A 21,682-nucleotide genomic window follows, 5' to 3' on the forward strand; every position below is an offset into this window, starting at 1 on the left:
CTTTTTAATGTTTTATATCTAAGTAAATGGTTGTCTTTGACACCTCACATCCTGCCACCCCTATATCCGATCAGTCTCTAAATTTTGTCACTTTTGTCTCAAATATTTCTGAAATCTTTCCACTTTTCTCCACTTTTATTGCTACAACTTCAATGTATATTATTTATTCTTTGGATTCTTTCTTATTAGTTTCCTAAATGATCTCTGTCTTTATTTTTAATTACTTTCAGTATTCTTCCTACTGAAGAATAATTTCTTTGCATGCACATTTCATACTTTTCTTTCATAGCCTTAATTTGACTCGTAATGGATATAATCATTTGTTTTAATGTCTGTCTTCTCTGCTAGATTGTGCACTCCAGAATGGCAGGGACATGCCTATCTTGTTCACTACTGTATCATTAGGGACAGATTGATGATCACTGCATCACAGTAGCACAGTATGGTCACTCAGATATTTGGGACCAAATAACAAACTATAGGGATCCTAAGTTTATATATTTTTAATGCAAGCTGAGGAGTTTTAGAAGGTGGTGTAACACTAGATTTGCTTCTTAGAAAGTTAACTTTGGTGCAATGTGGAGGATGTTTTTGTTGAAAGGGACAAAATCATGGGTAATTGAGAATTGACCAAACAAAATTTCCTTTATAGTACCTATACTATACATAGGGTGCAAATTGTGTTGGGGGGCGGGGGAATATAATTCTTCAAAAGGACTTATATATGAAAGATACTTTCATATTTTATTTTTCTATTTTCTTTTCTCCTAAAGCATTTTAATAGTTTCGATAAAGCCTCCATTAATAGAAGTTTGTTTATTTTTCTTTTTAGCAGAGATTTTATCAAATCTTCATAATTCCTCATCAGATGTGTCTTGTGTCTCTGATATAAATAGTGTATACGAAAGAATTCGACTTGAGAAACTTACTTTTGCCCATAGAGCTGTTAGTGTCAGCACAGATCCAAGTGGATGCAACTTTGCAATCCTGCAGTCAGATCCTAAAACAAGGTACACTTGTATATATTAAATTTCATTTTTAGAAGGAATAATCACTGAGTTTTCCTTTTTTTTTTTTTTTTTTTTCAGTAGCTCCTGGAGGAAATTTAATTGAAATGCTTTTGCCAAGACTTGTAGAAGCTTTAGACATAAAATCATGTTATCTGGAAAACTCAGAGGTGGAATTTGTTATAGTGGGAATGATAAGTATTTCTTTTAGTTTGTAAACTGGTATTTATTGAAAATCTTGAAAATACATATGTGCATGCACAAAATTTATAACTACTTTTTGATGTACTCTGGGTTCTCAAATTCTGAGAAATATAAATATTACACAGTTTGCAAAAATCTCTAATACTTGAATATGATAATTAACAAAAGAAGAGGTGGTATAGTCATCTGTAGGGTAGTGTGAATCTCAGTGCAAATATTCTCTAAGTTACATTAGTAGAGAGATGACAGGTTAAGATAAATGTCCAGGGTACTGTTGGAAAGAAGTCCTGGAAGTAGGGTGAACTTCCATTCTGGTTTGCCTAGGCCTGCCTGTCCCATATTTAGCACCAAAACTCTCATCTCCTGGGAAGGCACTCAATCCAGGGCAAACCAGGAGGATTGTTTCCCCTACCTGAAAGGGTGAAATGTGGATAGGGAAGGTGTGATAACATTTTTACAGCGCTAAAGAACCAGAGTTATGGACTGATTGTATATCTGTGTGTATATTTATTTTTCCTCCCTGAATTTCTGGCCTATTCTGGGATTTGACCTGAAGTATTTGCTCAGTTCTTTGTATATTTGGTTTTCTTCACTTAAAAGGATAAAGGATAAAAGAAAAGGATATCAAAGAAAAGGTTGAGAACTGTACTCTTTTCTGGATATTTTTAGTTTTATAGTCATTTGTGTTTAGTTATAGTCATTTAAAAAATTTCTATGGAAATACTCATTTACATTCTAGCATTTCCTAGTAGAAATAGAAAACTCTGCTTTTGAAGGAAAACTTGAATCTTGTCAGTTTAGTAAAAAAATATAAAAAGGAGTCACATTTTAAAATGTGATACAGTATCTAAGACTTTGCAGTATTCTTATATTTTCAGAAATGCCAGATTTAAAATTTTAGAAGTTTAATAGCTAAAAAATAAATTGTACTTTAAAAGGAGAATTGGCTAGGGATGGGATGCTTTTTTTTTCATTTTCTTGAAAGTAAAAATTATTTTTGTTTCATTTCTAGCCTTTATGAAATTCCAGCCGTATCCTCATCATCCTTTTTTGAAGAGTTTGGCAAACTCTTAAGGGAAACAGATGAAACGGACAATATTCATGATGTGACATTTCAAGTTGGCAATAGAATTTTCCCTGCACATAAATATATTTTGGCAGTGCGTTCTGACTTTTTTCAGAAATTGTTTCTTTCAGATGGGACTACTTTAGATTTTATAGATGTTTACCGGAAAGATGAAGATTCTGCAGGATGCCATCTCTTTGTCATAGAGAAGGTTCATCCTGACTTGTTTGAGTACCTTTTACAATTTATATACACAGATACTTGTGACTTTTTAATTCATGGCTTCACACCAAGAATAAACTTAAACAAAAAGCCAGAAGAATATCAGGGCACTATGAATTCACATTCAAATAAAATGCATTGCCATGAAGATAATCAGAAGTCAGCATTTGAAGTTTACAGAAGTAATCAAGCACACACAGTTAATGAAAAGCAAAAAAGCAAATCAAAGGCTTCCAATAAAGGGAAAAGTATTGGGGAAGATGATCCTGTAAGAATGTTGCAAAATGTTGCAAAGAAATTTGGTTTCAGTAATTTGAGTAGTAGGTATGGCTTCTTAATATCTGTCCTTGAACCTTATTATGAGCTCCTTTTAAAAATTCTTTTTCTTTGCTACTCGTCTTTTCCCGTCCCTCAGTTCTACCCCCATGTGCCTTTTTGTATGTGTTCTTTCTTCATTTTCTGCTAAAGCTATCTCTGTAGGACCCCCTGGATTAAAACTTTGGAGGCTGTTAGTGGGTGTGAACTCTATGTTGTTTGTGTAACAGGGATCTGGAATGGTAGGCGGTGTGGTATGCTGGAAAAAATACTATCTCTGGAGTTAGGCCTGTATTTATTTGCCTTTTGGCTCTACTAGTGACTAGCTGAGGCAGATTTGTTAGTTTCTTTGAACTTCAGTTTCTCAGTATTTAGAAGGGAGGGATAATAGTGGTTCAATTTGTTGGTATAGTTCTGTCCTACAGTATGTGTAAACTGCCTAAGAGAGATTTGTCATATAAACCATATTCTTTGGAATTCTTTTTTTTAAGATATGTATGTTGCTTGTGATAGTGTAATCTTATGTGTGGGGTAGGAGCAGAGAAGGAGCATTTATCAGGTTTCCTATTTAAAAACACTGAAGGGTTTTGTGCTATGGTTTTGGTATGTTTTTTGTCAGTAACCATATTTAATATGCATTTGACCCTTGAAAAACATGGGTTTGAACTGTGCAGATCCACTTGTATTCAGATTTTTTATGATAAATTCAGTATGGTACCATTAAACCATATTGGACATTTTCCTTAGGATTGTCTTAACAATTTCTTTTCTCTAGCTTTCTCTATTGTAAGAATACAATATATAATGCAAATAATATACAAACTACAAACATACAAGTCTACTGTATAAGTTATTGGGAAGGCTTCCAGTCAACATTGAGGTACTAGTAGTTAAATTTTGGGGTAGTCAAAATTATATGCAGATTTCAACTCAGGTAGGGGGCATGGTGACTTTAATTTCTGCATTGTTCAAGGATTAACTGTACTTTGAATTCTAAGTAAAACTGAAGGAGAATAAACGATACTTCTTTATCACAGAGTTGAGTTTATTGAGATACTTTTTTAGGTGATATAAATTATATAATTATGTCCAGATGTAAATTGTTGGATTTTTGCTGTTGTTTTGGTCCATCAACTTAATTTTTATCTATTTTTGATAGGTTAGATGGAGTCAGATTTGAAAATGGAAAAATTAATGTTATTGAGAAGAAAACTGGTAATAAATCAAAGCTAAATCAGAAAAAATGGTAAGTTAGGAAATGAAGATAAACTTTCATCTGTAGATTTTGAGACCTAACTGTGAAAACAGCTCTTGTTACTGACCATACAAAGCAAAATATTTGAGTAGGTACCCTCACCTTTAGTAGTCTTCATTTCTAGAAGTGTTGGAGAGCTGTTGAGATAAATGGATAAAATGTTAACTATTCAATAAGACATTGAAACAGTTCATTTTTAAATTGGTTTTTAAGGAAGAAATTTTTAATTTTCCTTGCCCAAATTTTATATTATTCAATATGTAGGAAATGTTAGCCCAAAACCAAACTAATTGTCCCTCTTCATCATTATGATTATTTTCTTTAGTGTAAGTTTTTTAAGTAATAAATATACTATTCTCAATATGTTAGTTATTAAAAAGTTTTTGTTTTTAGGTATTTGTACTTTGTAGGGGAAAAGTTTTGGAGAAAGAGAAACTAGAGATATCTAGACTATTTCAGCAAAGAATATGTTGTAAAAAGAGGTGAATTAAAGACCTTTGACTATGATGTCACTTACTATTACATTATTAACACCTGGTCTGTAATGCAAAAGGAAAATTAGAAGACTTTTTTGAATACTTATCTGTATTCGGTTCCATTTACCATCTTTATTATAAGGTCCTTATTATCTTTACTCAAGTGGAAGGAGATAAAGAACTTTATTTGTATGTGTACCCTCAAGTTTGTTCTCTGCTGTCTTTAAGAGAAAATCAACTGAAGCCAAATCCTATAATAAATTTTCTGTTGGCTAAATATGTAAAGAAATCACTCACTTCAATTAAAAAAATTGTTTTTTCAGTTCCTTTCTATGTGATGTGACCATGAAATCAGTGGATGGAAAGGAATTTCCTTGTCATAAGTGTGTTCTTTGTGCTAGACTTGGTAGGTATACTTTTTATTAGTTGCTGATTTATTTGTTTTATTATTGTTTCACTGTCTAATGAATTATACTTTTTCTTTTCCCAGAATATTTTCATAGTATGCTGAGTAGCTCATGGATTGAGGTAAGATTTAAATTCAAACCACGTGGCTGGCAATCACACTTCTTTTTATTTTTGGGAAATTATGTACAAAGAAATTCAGAATGGGAACCTGATATTTTAACTCCATTTTAATTTTGTTCTAAACTTTATGCTGAAGCCTGCTGGAAAACAGCAATATTTAGAATTAAAAATTGTTACAGAAAAACTTCTTACAGTCAGAGTATCACCTTTTATTATTTGGCCATGTGTTTGGAATACCAGTGTGATTGGTTTTTGTTTCAATTTTTTTTCATATTCTCCATGTTACAAGGCATTTTAAAATTAAATGTATGTCATTGTAGATTTGTGTTTTATAAATGTTACTTTCTTTTGCATTTGACATGATTCCCAATTCAAAGTTTTCTGTACCAGTCAGAATATGGTAGTTTTTCATAATTTAAAATTAATTATTTTACTTTATTTTATTTAGGCTTCTACTTGTACGGCTCTGGAAATGCCAATACATTCTGACATACTGGAAGTTATTTTGGACTACCTCTATACTGATGAAGCTGTGGTGATAAAAGGTATTAATAAGAGGATGTTTTAGATATTTTAAGGTAAAATTGAATACGGCAAAGTCAACATGAATCTTAATTTCTACTCTAATTGAAGTAAACCGTCAACAGGGGCTTAATTTAGAATGAGCAATAGGGGTGATTACTAATAGTAAAGGAATAGAAAAAGAAAAATTTTATTAACCTATGTGAAAATGAACTCTATAAGGATTATGTATAATGGTTGAGATTAGATTTAAGTTTCATGCCAGCTACTTCTGTGATTGAGATGAGAAACTGTCAATAGGGAATAGTTTTGACAAATATTTGACAAAAGTTTTTAAGTGTTTGTTTTTCCCCTGGTGATAATATCTCTGAAGTAAAAGAAATAGAATTGAATCAAAATTTAAGGAGAGATTGCATTTATATACTTTTTTTAAAGCACTACACCAATGTTTTAGTTACAGTGTCTTCAGTCATAGGCATGGTGAACTACTGTGTTCAATTGTATGTATATACCACATTTTGTTTTAATCCTTTCATCTGTCAATGGACATTTAGACTGTTGTATATCCTCGCTGTTGTTAATTTTGCTTCAGTGAACATGAAAGGGCAGATATGTCTTCAAGATCCTGATTTCAGTTCCTTTGGCTAAATATCCAGGAGTGGGATTGCTATATCATGGTAGTTCTATTTTAATTTTTGGAGGAACCTCCATATTGTTTTCCATAGTGGCTGTATCATTTTATAGTCCTACCAAGAGTGCACACAAGTGTTCCCTTGTCTCCACATCCTTGCCAACACTTGTTATTTTTTGTTTTATTGATAATAGCCATCTTAACAGGTGTTAAGGTAACATCTCATTATAATACTGATTTGCATTTTCCTGATAATTAGTGACATTGAGCACCTTTTCATGTATCTGTTGGCTATCCCTTGTGTCTTTTTTGGAGAAACGTCCTTTGCCCATTTTTTAGTTACTTTGTTTTTTTGCTGTTGAGTTATAAGAATTCCTTATATATTTTGGATATTAATCCCTTATGAAATGTGGTTTGCAAATATTTTCTCCCATTCTGAAGGTTGCCTTTCATTTTGTTGATTTTTTCCCCCTTTGCTTTGTAGAAACTTTGTAGTTTCATGTAATTCCATTTGCTTATTTTTGCTTTTGTTGCATGTGGTTTTGATGTCCTATTCAGTAAACCATTGGCAAGACTAGGATCTTTTACCATTTTCTTCTAGGAATTTTATATTTTCAGGTCGTTTTTTTACATCTTTAATCCATTTTGAGGTGACTTTAGTGTATAGTGTGGGTCCAGTTTCATTCTCTTGCATATGGATATTTAGTTTTCCTAGAACTCTTTATTGAAGAGACTATTCTTTCCACCATTTTGTATTCTTTATGCCCTTGTTGAAGATTAATTGACTGTAAAATGAGGGTTTGTTTCTGGGCTTTCTATTCTATTCCATTGGTATATATGTCTGCTTTTTATGGCAGTACATTAATTTTTGATTACTGTAGCTTTGTAACATATTTTGAAGTCATGAAGTATAATGCTTCTAGCCACCTTCTTTCTCAAGATTACTTTGGCTGATCAGGGTTTTTGTGGTTCCATATACATTTTAGGATTGCTTTTTTCTTTTCTTTTTTTTTTTTTTTTTAAGAAAAGATTTTATTTTTTATTTATTCATGAGAGACACAGATTGAGAGAGAGAGGCAGAGATACAGGCAGAGGGAGAAGCAGGCTCCATGCAGGGAGCCTGACGTGGGACTTGATCCCAGGTCTCCAGGATCAGGCCCTGGGTAGAAGGCAATGCTAAATTGCTGAGCCACCTGGGTTGCCCAGGATTGCTTTTTCTATTCCTGTGTAAAATGTCATTGGAATTTTGATAGGATTTTGTTGAATCTGTAGATTGTTTTGGGTAGAATAGACATTTAATTACTTTTTTGGATAGTTCATTGTGCATAGAAAAGCAACTGATTTTTGTGTTGATTTTTGTATCCTGCAACTTCACTGAGTTTATTACTTCTAATAGATTTTTGATGGTATATTTAGGGTTTTCTAGATATAAGACCTTGTTATCTGCAGAGATAGTTTTACTTCTTCCTTTTCTATTGGATGATTATTTCATTTTTTTGCCTCATTACTCTTGCTAGGATTTCCAGTACTGTGTTGAGTAGGAGTGTCATGAGTGGGCATCCCTGTCTTGTTCCTGATCTTAGACAAATAGCTTTCAGATTTTTACTGTTGAGTATGGTGTCAGCTGTGGACTTGTCATAGATGGCCTAATTTATTATGTTGAGGCACAGTCCTTCTCTACCTAACTTGTTGAGTTTTAATCATGAATGGATGTTGAATTTTGTCTTATGCATATTCTGCATGTACCGAATTGATCATATGATTTTTGTTCTTTATTCTGTTAAGATAGTATCACATTCATTGATTTGCATGTATTGACCATCCTTGCATCCAGACATAAATTGTACTTGATCATGGTGTATGGTCTTTTTTAACATGCTATTGAATTTGATTTATTAGTATTTTATTAAGGATTTTTGCACATATGTTCATCAGTGATACTGTACTGTGATTTTCTTCTCTGGTGGTGTCCTTGACTCCTTTTGGTATCAGGATAATCCTGGCCTCATAAAATAAATGTAGAAGTGTTCCCTCTTCTTCAGTTTTTTTTTTTTTTTTGGGGGGACAATTTTGAGAAATATTGTTTTTAATTCTTCTTTAAATGTTTGGTAGAATTCATTCACAAAGCCATCTGGCCTAGGGCTTTTCTTTTTGGGGGAGATTTTTGATTACAGATTCAGTCTCCTTACTCTGTTTTTAGTCTATTTAGATTCTGTTTCCTCATGATTCAGTCTTCATAGATCATGTGTTTCTAGGAATTCATCTATTCTAGGTTATGCAATGTGTTCGCTTATAATTGTTGATATTAGTCTCTGATAATTTGCATTTCTGTTATATCACTTGTAATGTCTTCTCTTTCATTTAGAATTTTATTTTGGGGGATCCTTTTTCTTAGGCTACTTAAGGGCTTGTTAATTTTATCTTTTCAAATAACCTTAGTTTCATTGACCTTGTTTTTATGCTGCCTCTAGGTCATTTATTTCTGCTCAGTTTTTTTTTTCTTTTAAGATTTTATTTATTAGAGAGAGAGAGAGAGAGAGCATGAGGGCAGGAGAGAGGCAAAGAGAGAGGCAGACTAACAGACTCCCTGCTGAGCACAGATTCCCAATCCCAGTGCCTCCCAGGACCCTGAGACAAAGTTAGATGTTTACTGACTGAGTCACCCAGGCACCCCTCTGCTCAGTCTTTATTATTTTCTTCCTTCTGCTGACTTGGGCTTTGTTTCTTCTTTTTGTAGTCCTTATTGTGTAAAAACCCTAAGGTGGTTTTTTCAAGATCTTTCTTTTTCATTAAGGCATTTATCAGTATTAATGTCCTTGTTAGAACTTCTTTTACTGCATCCTGTAAGTTTTGGTATGTTGTATCTCCACTTTCATTTGTCTCAAGATATTTTTTGCTTTCTCTTTGATTTTGTCTTTGATTTTGTTAATTTTCACATATCTACACATTTCCCCTATACCCTCTTGTTATTCTAGTTTGATGCCACTGTAGTTGGAGAAGATAGTGGTATCATTACAATTTTCTTAAATTGTTAAGGCTTGTTTTGTGGCCCAATATATGATGCACTCTGAAGAATGTTTTATGTGTGCCAAGAAGGATTTGTGTTTTGTTTTTGTGAATGGAATGTTCTGTATACATCTGTTAGGTTCATTTGGTCTGTAGTGTTGGTCAGGTTTGATGTTTCCTGGTTGATTTTCTTTTTCCATGATCTATCCATATTTGAACATGAATATCTATATTCAAGTTCTTTTATTGCTGTACTGATGACTATTTCTGCCTTCTTGTTATGTCTTCACATGGCCTTTCCTGTGTGTGTGTGTGTGTGTGTGTGTGTGTGTGTGCGCGCGTTTAGGGAGTGAAAGAGGGAGGGAGGTAAATAGATACCTCTTTGATACCTCTTTCCTTAGAAGGACCCTAATCCTATTGGACCAGGGCCCTACCCTTATAACTTCATTTATCCTTAATTATTTCCTGTGAGGCCCCATCTCCAAATATAACCTCACTGGAAATTAGGGCTTCAACATGTGAATTTTCAGGGGACACAAACATCCAGTCATAACAATATCTCTTTTCTAACTTAAAAACCTTTTTTGATCTGCTTCTTGTTTGCTCTCTTGTCATTGTCTCAGTCAGCTTCAATGTTAAACAATTGCTACTGATTCTTTTTAGTAAATGCCCTGAGAGAAGAGGCTGTTCAGACCAGCAAAGCTTTAAGTCAGGTCAACCTTCCAGTGGGGATTTCCAGGGAACTGTCAGACATGTCAAATAATGAGAATTCTTTGATAATGTTTCTTTATAACTCTTCTACCTCCTTTAATGGTGGTTCTTTTCCACTATGATTGCAGGGTTATTGGTTTTTAAGACTACTGTGGAGGAGGGGAAAGGAGGATTTAAATAGAAAAAGCTACAGTGTCCCACCACTTACTGTTTTTACCAAGATTCAGCCATTTTTCTTGAGTCAACACTCCCCAGGTCATTGCAAGCCTTTGGCTAATTTCTAGAATTTTGAAAAAGTTGATTTTTGACAATTTTCATAGTATCTTCATTGCTTTTGTGGAGAAGAGGAGTTCTAGAAGTAGTCCTTAGTTTGCCATTCAGTGACTTCACCTCTTCCTCCTTTGTTAAAAATGATTTTTCTACATTTTTTCTTCTTAGTCTTTTTTTTTCCCTTTCTATTGTGGCTTTGTTTTGTTTTTGTATTTATGTTGCTATTCTGGCAGTGGCTCAGGGTTATTGCTTAGGGCCATTAGTAATGCTCAGGAACAAGAAGTTTATTTTAAATTAAAGAGCATCCTATGGATTAAGGAGACAATGTACTTTTAGGCTTTTTATTTAAAACAAAAATGATCATCTAAGAGTATTATTCACCCCTTTCTCTCTATATTTTCTTAACATATATGCTATATGTATTTAACATATACCTACATAATAAACTTGATGCTGAGATTTGAATTTTCCCTGTATTTATTAGATTGAGAAATACTTATCTAACAACATGGGAGATTTTAAATAGGCAGGCATTCTAGTAGCCTTCTAGGCTAAAAAGATCAATTAAAGTTGCCCATTTTATGTTCTGGTGTGAACCAGGGCATTTTGGTGTATTTCTCTTCAGCTTTCTACTTACAAGGTAGAAAATTCTCACATTATTGCTGTTTATCATATTTGCATTGCAACATTTAGAAAATAGTCATAATCTTCTTTGTGTCTTAATGAATTGAAACTTTTTTCATAAGTGTAATGTTTACAAAATAATAGTTCTGTTTATTTTCTTTTTTTAGAATCTCAAAATGTGGATTTTGTTTGTAGTGTTCTTGTGGTGGCTGATCAGCTTCTTATAACTCGATTGAAAGGGATTTGTGAAGTAGCATTAACTGAGAAACGTGAGTATTTTTGATTTTTTTTTTTTTTAAGTATTTTTGAATTTGACTGTTAACCGTGTTTTCAGGTCGATAAAGGATTATTCATTGACTTTATGATGCCATTTGTGGAAAACTGCGTCATTATTTTTTTGAATCATGAAAACTGTTAAAACATTTAAACTATTTTATGTCATTGTAAGTAAGCACGTTCTTATTTCAGATGCATTAATATGTGAAAATAAGTACATCTTATAATTGAATGTTAAGTTTTTTAAACTGTCATAAAACCTTGAATCATGAAGATGATAGGAACTTTATTTTGAAATTTCAAAGATGAGCATTTGAAAGGAATTTTTTCCTTTTGCCCTGGTCTTAGCTGTAGGTCTGTGTTTAGCTACCTCTTTCTTACTAGTCACTGGAATTTTTATATAATGGTCTCATTTATATATTTGATCAAAACACATCTCTTTTGTTTTAAACTCTTTATTTCTTTCTTTGTTATTTCATTTAATAAATACTTCATTATTTCAGTAAATTTCGTTGCTGTCTTTTTGAACATTTGAACATTAAACTTTTGAAACCCAGAGCTATTTTTTGTTGTTTTGTTCTTTACATCCAAATTTTTTCATTTGACAGAACTGCTGCATCTTAATTATATTTATTGATCACATTTCCCCCACCTTTTTATTCTGTCAGTCTGCTAGCTGAGATCACTTATCCATCCCTTCTGTGTAGGGTCACAGTAATCTTTTAAGTCCTTTTTCTTTCTACTTCTCTCTTTTTTAATCTTCCTGTTGGAAGTAATTATGTCTTCCTCTCTTTAGATATTTTTAATTGCTTACTCTAGGTTACAAAAGATTATAATTTTATCTTTGTTCATTTTCATTGTCACACTGCCACATGAAGGGATTTCCTGTCAGAATTTTCTAATTTGTAATTGCTGATAGTTTGTCTTAGCTCTGGTGTCTTATTTACTTACTTTTCTTGAGCTTTATGGAATATCTTCTCCTTGGTTATCAAAAAGAACAATAGTTCTAGTGTTTTAAGCTAGAAAATGGAAATGTTTGTTGCATTCTTTATTTTAGTATAACAGGAATAAAGTATACATATTGGAGATATTTTCAGTTGTTCAAATGACTTTCCTGGCACTGCTTGTATTCTTTTTTGGCCCATGCTGCACAACTGTCTTACCAGTGAATATCTTGATTTTCCTAGAACCTAGTAAGAGAAGGGTTCAACAGAGGTGTGGCCTTTTAGTATTGGGCAGTCCTTGTTCCTAGCTGAACAATTCTAGAGTTTTTATATGATCCATTTTTATTTTTGCGAAAGGGGAGACTTTGGGTTCATGATTAGTTGAAATTTTAGGTTTGGTTAGGAGTGGAGCAGACTATTATGGATTGTAGTTATACCTTTTGACAAAGTTACAAGGAAGAAAAAAGCATGTGGAGTAAGCCAGGTGTAGAAAACAGGTGTGTTCTTCTGTTCATTAGAACTCACAGTAAATAAAGAATGGAGGGGTTTGAGAAATCCAAGTTACGTGCTAGGTAGATAGAATATTCTTAGATGGCCTCTAGCAAAATAGGACACTTCATATATAAAGTACTAAGATTGTAATCAAATCAAGAATCTTTGGTACAGTGTACCAGATTCTGCACTGGCATGAATAATGAATACATGGCATGAATACAGTGTTATTTAAATGTAATTATTTTTCAAATATATAGTGTGTATATGTGTTTATGTAAATACACCCATACAAATTCTGATGGATTACTCAGTGTAAATATATTTTATAGGCTGATTTCATCAGTGTATCTTAGTCTTCTTTTGTACATTACCCTTAACGTGACCCCTGGCTTTTTTTAATTTTACTTTTTATTTTAAAATATATTTTTAAAAAAATTGAAAGTAATATCTGTGCCCAAAATGAGGCTCAGACTCCCCTCAACATCAGGAGTTGCAGGCTCTACTGACTGAGCCAGCCATATTCCTAGATTCTCTTAGTCTTAAGATCTTTTTAGTTTCATAGGAGAATAACTATTCTGTGCTACATAAATGAAAAGGAAAGTTGTTTATCTGTGAAAGTTAAAACTACTGTAAAAATGTTAGGTGGAAGATGGTCAGTTGTAATGTGGGTTTGCTTTTAGGTGACACTGTAACATGTCATTTTTATTTTCTTTTGGTGTGCTTATTTCTCCTCATAACCAGTCATTTAAAATTGGTTTGGCACATTGGGATGGAAAACCGCATTCTATATTTGCTCTAGTATACATTATTTTTTAGCAAGAAACTACTTCCTTGTTCCTAATGTTCAAACCTGACAACTTTAAAAAATAAGTATATTGTATTTGTTTTAGTAATATGGCTTTTATCTCATTTTGACTCTTTTTTTGTAGTTACCCTTAAGAATGCTACTATGGTACTGGAGTTTGCAGCAATGTATAATGCTGAACAATTGAAACTGTCTTGTTTGCAGTTTATAGGACTGAATATGGCCGCTTTACTTGAAGCAAGGTAGGTTGGGTGCATACATTATATGACCATTGTGAAAGCAATTATTTATATATTATAGCTGATATGTTACTAATTTAAAAAGGCATAATGATAAATTGCAGATTTGTAGAAAATAAAAATTTTGAGGATTCAGTCATTCCATCAATATTTAAGTGCCTCATATATGCCAGCTACTGCTAAGATACAACTGTCAACAAAACAGACAAAATCCTTGGACTCAGTGGAGAGCTTACAGTCTTGTTGGAAATTCATGAAAAAAATATTATTACTAGTATATTTTTTATAGTGTACATATCTCTTGTCTGGGTTGATTTACAACTGTAAAGTTGTAAAAAAAAAAAGGTAGCAATGTTACTTTGGCTTTTGGAAACTGTAATACTAAATAGGATAACATTTAATTGACATGTAAGCATGTGAAAAATTTGTTATTAGTTTATTTCCTTTTCTCCTTGTATTTTTCTCTTTGGATATTTCTTTTCTTTTTTCTTTTTTTTTTTTTTAAGATTTTTATATATTTATTCATGAGAGACAGAGAGAGAGAGAGAGAGAAAGAGGCAGAGACACAGGCAGAGGGAGAAACAGGCTCCACGCAGGGAGCCTGATGTGGGACTCCATCTCCGGTCTCCAGGATCAGGCCCTGGGCTGAAGGCGGCACTAAACCGCTGAGCCACCCGGGCTGCCCCTCTCTTTGGATATTTCTTATATTACATATTGCTTCCTTAGTCAATCTTAGGCCCAGCAGATGGCCTGAAAATTTAGTTGGTTTATTTTGTTGCAAGCTTGATGAATATTCAAGTCTTTATGTTGGAATCAATGAATAATGAAATGATTCTTATAAAAAGTGACACATTTTACATAAAACAATCGGCTAAATATATACACTCTTTTTATAAGCTAGTATTTCATATTATGGATGTTTACTTGGATTAGAAAAATTTAATGCTAATAATTTAGGAGTTATTAGATTTTTTTAGAATCAGGGATCTTGGAAATTTTATCCCATGTTTTCAACTGTCTTAGTGGAATTGTTTAAGGAAATAAGTTTACAGATTTATTTAACATAAGGTCAAATTTCTATTACTACAAAGTCGGTGAGAAAAAATGTTTTGGTGAACATAGAAGTTTTAGATGAGTCAATTTGCATTTTTTTCAGTTTGCATTTTTGAAGCTTTAGTATCATTTATTTATTTATTTATTATTATTATTTTTTTTAATTGAGAGAGTGAGAAAGAGTATGAGTGGGGTGGGGAGCAGAGGGAGAAGCAGACTCCCCGCTTAGCATGGAGCCTGATGATGGGCTCGATCCCTGGACTTCTGGATCATGACCTAAGGCATGACACTTTTAACCCACTGAGCCACCCAGGCGCCGCCGTATTTTTCTTAGTCATAATAATGATAGCAAATACTATGTGCCAGGGAGCATTCAAAAAGTATTATGTAGATCTCATTTGATTTTCATGAAAACCTTCTGAAGAAGTAGATTCTGTTTATATCCTCTTATTACTGATGAGAAAATGCAGGAACCCTTTTTTGGCAATCAAAATCTTGATCCATTTAATTTATTATAAATGGTAACAGGTTTTTGATATCTTACCTTTCAAAGACAGGATAATCTTTAATGAAACTAATGTTAAAATATGATTGAAATAAAAGGTTCTGATTTTTAGGTGAATCACTAACAGATTCTTAATAATTGTTACATATAGTTCAATTCAGAGGAAATTCTTTTCATAGTATAATGCTTTGTTATTTTGTAGAAAATGCTTTTCAAATGCAAATTAATGTTATGGGATAACAGACAATGTGATTTTAAAATGCCAATAGTATTTTAGTATCAGAACCTGGCTAGGGTTTCGTAATAAATTTCTTTGCTGATCTTATATTAATAATTGTAATCAAAGCAGTTTTTGCTTGCCAAATTAAGCTCATTCAGTTTGTCAGATAAGAATCAACCAAAATGCAAAATAAGTACCAAATCTATCTATAAATATCATATTGGAAAATGATGTGTCTCACTGCCATTGTTCAATTGTTATGTTGTGACAGGTTAGTCAGGTGAACCATTAAAAAAGACACATGTGCTGTGGTGATGTCTACTTGTGTAATTTTACATGAATAGATATGTGTAACTCAGATTAAAACAAAGATTGTACAGATATAATTATTCCTTATCAAATATGTTTCCTAGGAGTGTAGATAAATATGTAGAGATGTTCAAAAAGGAGAGCTACACCGAAACTGATAGAACATCACAAGTTAATTATCGTTAAAATGTTAAAAACTGATATTTTACAGAATAGACAAGTTGTTTTGCACTTGTAAAAATAGTTTAAATATATTTTAAAATGTAAACTTTTTCACTGATGCCTTAAAATTATCTCTTTGGAACTTGAGAGTTCCTTGAAATCTACTTTGAATGCAACTGATCTAGTCCAAACATTATTTTATATGTCGTGAACATACTAAAGTCCAAAGAAGTGAAGTGCATTGCTCAGAGGCATTCAGGTAACTGTGAGTGATAGTTCTAGATAAAATTCAGGTATCAGGCCATTGTATTATGTCAATATAGTGTTCCTTTTGTAGTTAAAGATTGGAAGGTTGGAAAATGAATATGTGTAACCCCTGACTTTCCATGATTTGACTTAGGATTTTTCCACTTTACAGTGGTGTGAAAGTGATACACATTCAGTAGAAACTGTACTGCAAAGTTTGAATTTTGATCTTTTCTCCATGCTAGTGATAAGTAGTACGATATTCTCTGGTGATCCTGGGCTGGGAGCCACAGTTCCCAGTGACACATAGGGTCACAAGGGTGTAAACAACTGACACACTTGTTTAATATTTTCAGTACAGTAATTAATAAATTACATAAGATATTCAATATTTTGTTATGAAATAGGCTTTACATTAGATGATTTTGGCCAACTGTAAGCTAATGTATATGTTCTGCGCACATTTAAGGTAGTTTAGACTAAGCTGTGATGTCCAATAGGTAGGTATATTAAATGTATTTTTGACATAAGAGATTTTTAATTTATGATTTATTGGGATGTTGAGGAAGAACTATAGTATTTTGCTATGATATAAATGAGTGATAGAAAAATCCTTTCTAAGAGTTGTTTTATTGAAGGTACTTGTATATATATAATGTGGTTCATTTAAAATATATAACTATATATACTTCCAAAAAGAATTTGTAATAGCTGGCATATTGATTTTAAAAATAACTGTTACTTATTCAGCAATGTAAATTAAGTCCTCAAGATAGAATTTTTTATCTTATTTTTTAGGTCTCTTGATGTTTTAAGTGATGATGTTTTGAAGGATCTTTCTGTGTTTTATAGAAAAATGGTAAGGTTTATTATTTTTTTTCCAATAATATAATAAAACCAAAGTAGTACTATATTATATTAGGTCACACTTCTCAATGGAATAATTTCCTAATGAATTCTAATATATTAGGATCTTTTAAAAATGAGGACATAATTTTTTTTATAGATCCCACAGATTAGTGTGATAATCAAAAATTGAAAGTATTCAATGATAAAATTATCTATTTTAATTCCTTCCTTTTTTTTTTTTTTTTTAAAGATTTTATTTATTTATTCATGAGAGACAGAGAGGCAGAGATACAGGCAGAGGGAGAAGCAGGCTTCATGCAAGGAGCCCAATGTGGTACTTGATCCTGGGACTCCAGGATCACACCCTGGGCCGAAGGCAGGCACTCAACTGCTGAGCCACCCAGGCATCCCTATTTTAATTCCTTTCTAAATGAAAGTTATTGAAAGCTTTTTGAGTCTTTCATTATTTGTTACTATACCAAAGTTTAGGATAGTACAAAAATAAGGATTCACATGATCCCTAAGAAATGAATTAATTTGTATGTGATAATAAGATGGAGCTTTTTTTTTTTTGGACAGTTTTTTGGAATAAATGAATAAATCTAACCAATTTCTTTCCATTGTTGTAAACCTTGGACTTTGGAAGTCATTAGGCATTGTAGACTTTTCCTTGTTAATGTAACCACATATCAATATAAACAAGTGGGATTTACCTATTATTTTAAAAGTCTTTACAAATCTTGTATTTAAAAAGGAACACCTTTTTCTTTTTTCTTTTTTTTTAAAATATAAATAGATTCCAGCAATGGATAGAAGAGTCATTACACCATACCAAGATGGACCAGATATTAGCTATTTGGAAGTAGAAGATGGAGATGTCTTTTTGAAAGAAGAAATAAATATGGAACAAAATTATTCGTAAGCTCTGTTTCTCTTCTTCCCTCCTCTCCTTCCTCTCCCCCTCCTCAATCTTTGACACTCTTAACAGCTTTATACTGAAAAAGAAAAATTGGAGAATCCTGACATAAGTATATATTTATATTTATCTTAGACTTATTATAAGAAAGTAAGTGTATAACTGTTTACAGATGTAACAAAATTAAGTATAAATATAGAAGGAATACAGCTTTCAAATTAAAATGTCAAATTGAATAAGTGCATTTATCTTAGCTACCTTCCCAAACCCTGCTGAAATTATGATAAAGAAATAAGAAAGGCATATTGCACTAGAGCAGGGAGAACAGGAAAGGAGAAAACAGCAGTTAGGAGATGTACAGTTTTGGAAGTTGGAAAGTGGTTGCTGAGAGTGTAATGACTTAGAACAAAAAGAAAACTAAAGCAAAATTCCAGAAAGGCTTAAAAATTAGAGGTACCAGGTTTATGACAACCAGGTTAAGTGACTAGATTTGGAAAAGAGCATTTTTTGAGATTCTTTTTTTTTCTTTTTTTTAAGATTTTATTTATTTATTCATGAGAGAGAGAGAGGGGCAGAGACACAGGCAGAGGGAGAAGCAGGCTCCATATGCAGGAAGCCTGATGTGGGACTTGATCCCGGGACTCCAGAACCATGCCCTGAGCCAAAGGCAGACTCTCAGCCGCTGAGCCACCCAGGCATCCCTTGAGATTCTTTCAAAGAGCATGATCTCTTTCTGAACCCCATTCAACCAAGTGATTGCCCCTCCTGTGCCCTTTTCTTGGCAGAAATATTTGCCCTCTGGAGAGTTTGAACCTAAGAGGAGTGCATCAGCTCTCTATATAAAATTTTCTCTATAGAGAACCTTACTGGTTCAAGATAGGACCTACAGTGACTGACATTTGGAAATCCTCCAACAAAATATCCCAGGTTCTACAGTATCTCCCTATAGTGTAGCCAACCATTTGACAAGCCGAATTTAGAATTTCCAATCTGGGTGTTAGGCTCCTTTATCAACTGGTTACAGAATTACTTTCCTCTACTTGATAAATGACTTGTTAAAATCTTTAGGCATTCAAGTCACTTACTATGTATACTGTATAGCTCACTGAGAAACTGCTCTTGGGTTCCAGAGGTCTTTTTTAACCCTTTTTCTGGAGTTTGTTAGCATTTGGATTGCTTAAAGTTTCTGATAACTGATTTTACTTTTCAAATTATTTTCCTATATACGATCTTATTTTACAGAAATAGTAGAGTTAGAACAAGTTAAGAGTATCACACTGAGGTTCATTGAAACAGAGTAATTTGCTCTGGGCCACATAGATAAATGCAAATAGAACATGCATATTTTTGTGTTCTCTGTTTGACTAAAATGCTATATATACTCAGAATTTGTAGTTCTGTTGTTAATCCGTAACTTATTTCTAAAAAATGCATTTTATATATTTGCTCTTTTTCATAGGGAAAGTATGTTCAAGAAGGCAAAAACAAAAGCAAAAAAGAAGCCGCGTAAGCGTTCAGATAGTTCTGGAGGTTATAACCTTTCAGATGTTATTCAGAGTCCACCATCTACAGGTTAGTGAAAGTGTCTTAGGATTTATTTCCTGATCTAATCTTTCAAGTCTGTTACCTAATTCATTTAACACATATTAAATACTATTGCATGTCATTTGCCAGGCCTACTGCAATAGAAAATAGTCTTTGTCTTAGGGAGGCTACAGAAAATGATAGTATATTTTATTTTATTATTTTATTTTATTTTATTTTATTTTATTTTATTTTATTTTATTTTATTATTTTATTTTATATTTTATTTTATTTTATTTTATTTTATTTTATTTATTTTTATTTTTTTAAAGATTTTATTTATTTATTCATGAGAGATACACACACACAGAGGCAGAGACACAGGCAGAGAGAGAAGCAGGCTCCATGCAAGGAGCCCGACGCGGGACTCGATCCCCAGTCTCCAGGATCACGCCCTGGGCTGAAGGTGGCACTAAACCGCTAAGCCACCCGGGCTGCCCTATTTTATTTTTTTGATAGTATATTTTAATAATCTGATTGAAGTTTGCTTTGGAAACACAAAAGAAGAGCCCATATTAGTCTAAGAAGATCAGGGAAGACTTCTTAGAGGAAAATGATATGTGAGTTGGATCTTGAAGAATGAGGAGTTGGCCAAGAAAAGGAGGCAGGCTGATAGACATACTAAGCAAAAGGGGCAATATGCTCCCAAGACTAGAGGCCCTAGAAAGAACTGCAAATTTCTTATGCCTATGGTTTAGCATGACTCAGCCATATGGAGTATGTGCATATAGGTGGTAGTCAAAAACTGGTCAGATATAGGAGGTATTTTATGCTAAACTAAGGAATTTGAATTTTATTCTGAAGGCTATGGGTAGTTGATGGGCTTTTTTTTTTTTTTTTTTGACTGACCCAGCACAGAGCCCAATGTGGGGTTTGATTTCACAACCCTAAGATCACAACCTGAGCTGAAATGAAGAGTTGGACACTTGACCAACTGAGCCACTCAGGTGCCCCTAGTTAATGGATTTTTAAGGCATATGATGTGAGTGGTTAAAATTTTTTAGAAAAACTACCCTGTCTAGTGGCATAGAGAGTTAGAGATAGGCAAAGCATGACAGAGATACTCTTATCATATAGATCCATTTCATTTATATATCAGTGCTCCAAGCAAGATGCCCTTCATTTGCATTAGGTTATAATCCAGTGATATAATATAACACATTTCATATCTGTGCATTATGTGAGCTATTTGAAAGTAAAGGTTATGTAGTTTTTCTAAATTTTTTTTCCCAGTTTATTTTGAAAAAAATTGTATATATAACTTTCATTCAGATTGTTAGCCTCTTACCACATGTTTTCTAACAGACTTTCTGTTGCATGCTCTCTTCCCTTATCCTCCAGGCATTCTGTACATTTTTTTTAAAAGATTTTATTTACTTTTTCATGAGAGACAGAGAGGCAGAGACATGGGCAGAGAGAACCAGATTCCATGCAGGGAGCCGATGTGGAACATGATCCCGGGAATCCAGGATCATGCCCTGGGCTGAAGGCAGGCGCTCAACCACTGAGCCACCCAGGCATCCCTCTATACACTTTTTTATAGATCCACTTGGAAGTTGTAGGCATGACAGTTTGATATGAATTAATACTTATATGAATCTCCTAAGAATAAGGATATTCTACATAACCACAATATTGTTTTCACATCTATAATATCATTATCACATCTAAGACAATTAACATTAATTCACTAATATTACCTAGAATTATAGTCTCTATCCAGATATCTATCCCTAATAGTTTAAGAATACTTTTATAGCCTTTTGTGTTTTATCCTTAAAAATGACCTGGTATCTTATGAAGATAGACATTGCCTTTGCTTATTAATGTCTCTTAATTATTGCAGCACCTCTCATATCTTTCTGTTTTGTTTTCAAAAGTTCAGATCAGTGGTATAGACTATTATTCCACATTATAGATTTATCTGATTAGATCCAGATTAAACTATCTAATAGTTTCTTAATAGTTAATAGTTTCTTTAGATGAAAATATGGAAGTGTGACCATAAAATAATGAGACTACAGTATGGCTTTAAAGAATGGTATGTATGTCTATGGCAATAAGACATAAATAGGTATAATTTCTATCAGCAGTATTTTCATAGTCAGTCAGCCTGATAAGGTACTTCAAAAAATACAAGTGCATACTGTTTGTGTCCCGGTGGGTGGAAAAAAAAAGTTTCATTCAGGGCAGAGAAAGAGTATCTTTTTATGTTTAACATCGTCTACAAGTGAGGTACTTG

The 21,682-nt window shown here is 32.9% G+C and overlaps 1 protein-coding gene across 6 annotated transcripts in view; it reads left to right on the plus strand.

Annotated features, from left to right (window-relative positions):
- Positions 1-21,682, plus strand: part of IBTK (inhibitor of Bruton tyrosine kinase) — a 100,062-nt gene that overhangs the window by 34,599 nt on the left and 43,781 nt on the right. For 4 of the 6 annotated variants that reach the window (XM_072832246.1, XM_072832250.1, XM_072832248.1 and 1 more), the window contains 11 exons: positions 833-1,010; positions 2,224-2,823; positions 3,974-4,060; positions 4,869-4,951; positions 5,036-5,073; positions 5,522-5,618; positions 11,005-11,106; positions 13,482-13,599; positions 16,890-16,950; positions 17,737-17,858; positions 19,316-19,428. In XM_072832246.1, coding sequence (XP_072688347.1) covers positions 833-1,010; positions 2,224-2,823; positions 3,974-4,060; positions 4,869-4,951; positions 5,036-5,073; positions 5,522-5,618; positions 11,005-11,106; positions 13,482-13,599; positions 16,890-16,950; positions 17,737-17,858; positions 19,316-19,428 — 1,599 coding nt within the window. The remainder of the gene's footprint in view (positions 1-832; positions 1,011-2,223; positions 2,824-3,973; positions 4,061-4,868; positions 4,952-5,035; positions 5,074-5,521; positions 5,619-11,004; positions 11,107-13,481; positions 13,600-16,889; positions 16,951-17,736; positions 17,859-19,315; positions 19,429-21,682) is intronic. The other 2 variants (XM_072832247.1, XM_072832249.1) reach the window with 1 other exon arrangement.

This window comes from Canis lupus, chromosome 7 (assembly GCF_048164855.1).
Source record: "Canis lupus baileyi chromosome 7, mCanLup2.hap1, whole genome shotgun sequence".
Taxonomy (NCBI): Eukaryota; Metazoa; Chordata; class Mammalia; order Carnivora; family Canidae; genus Canis; species Canis lupus.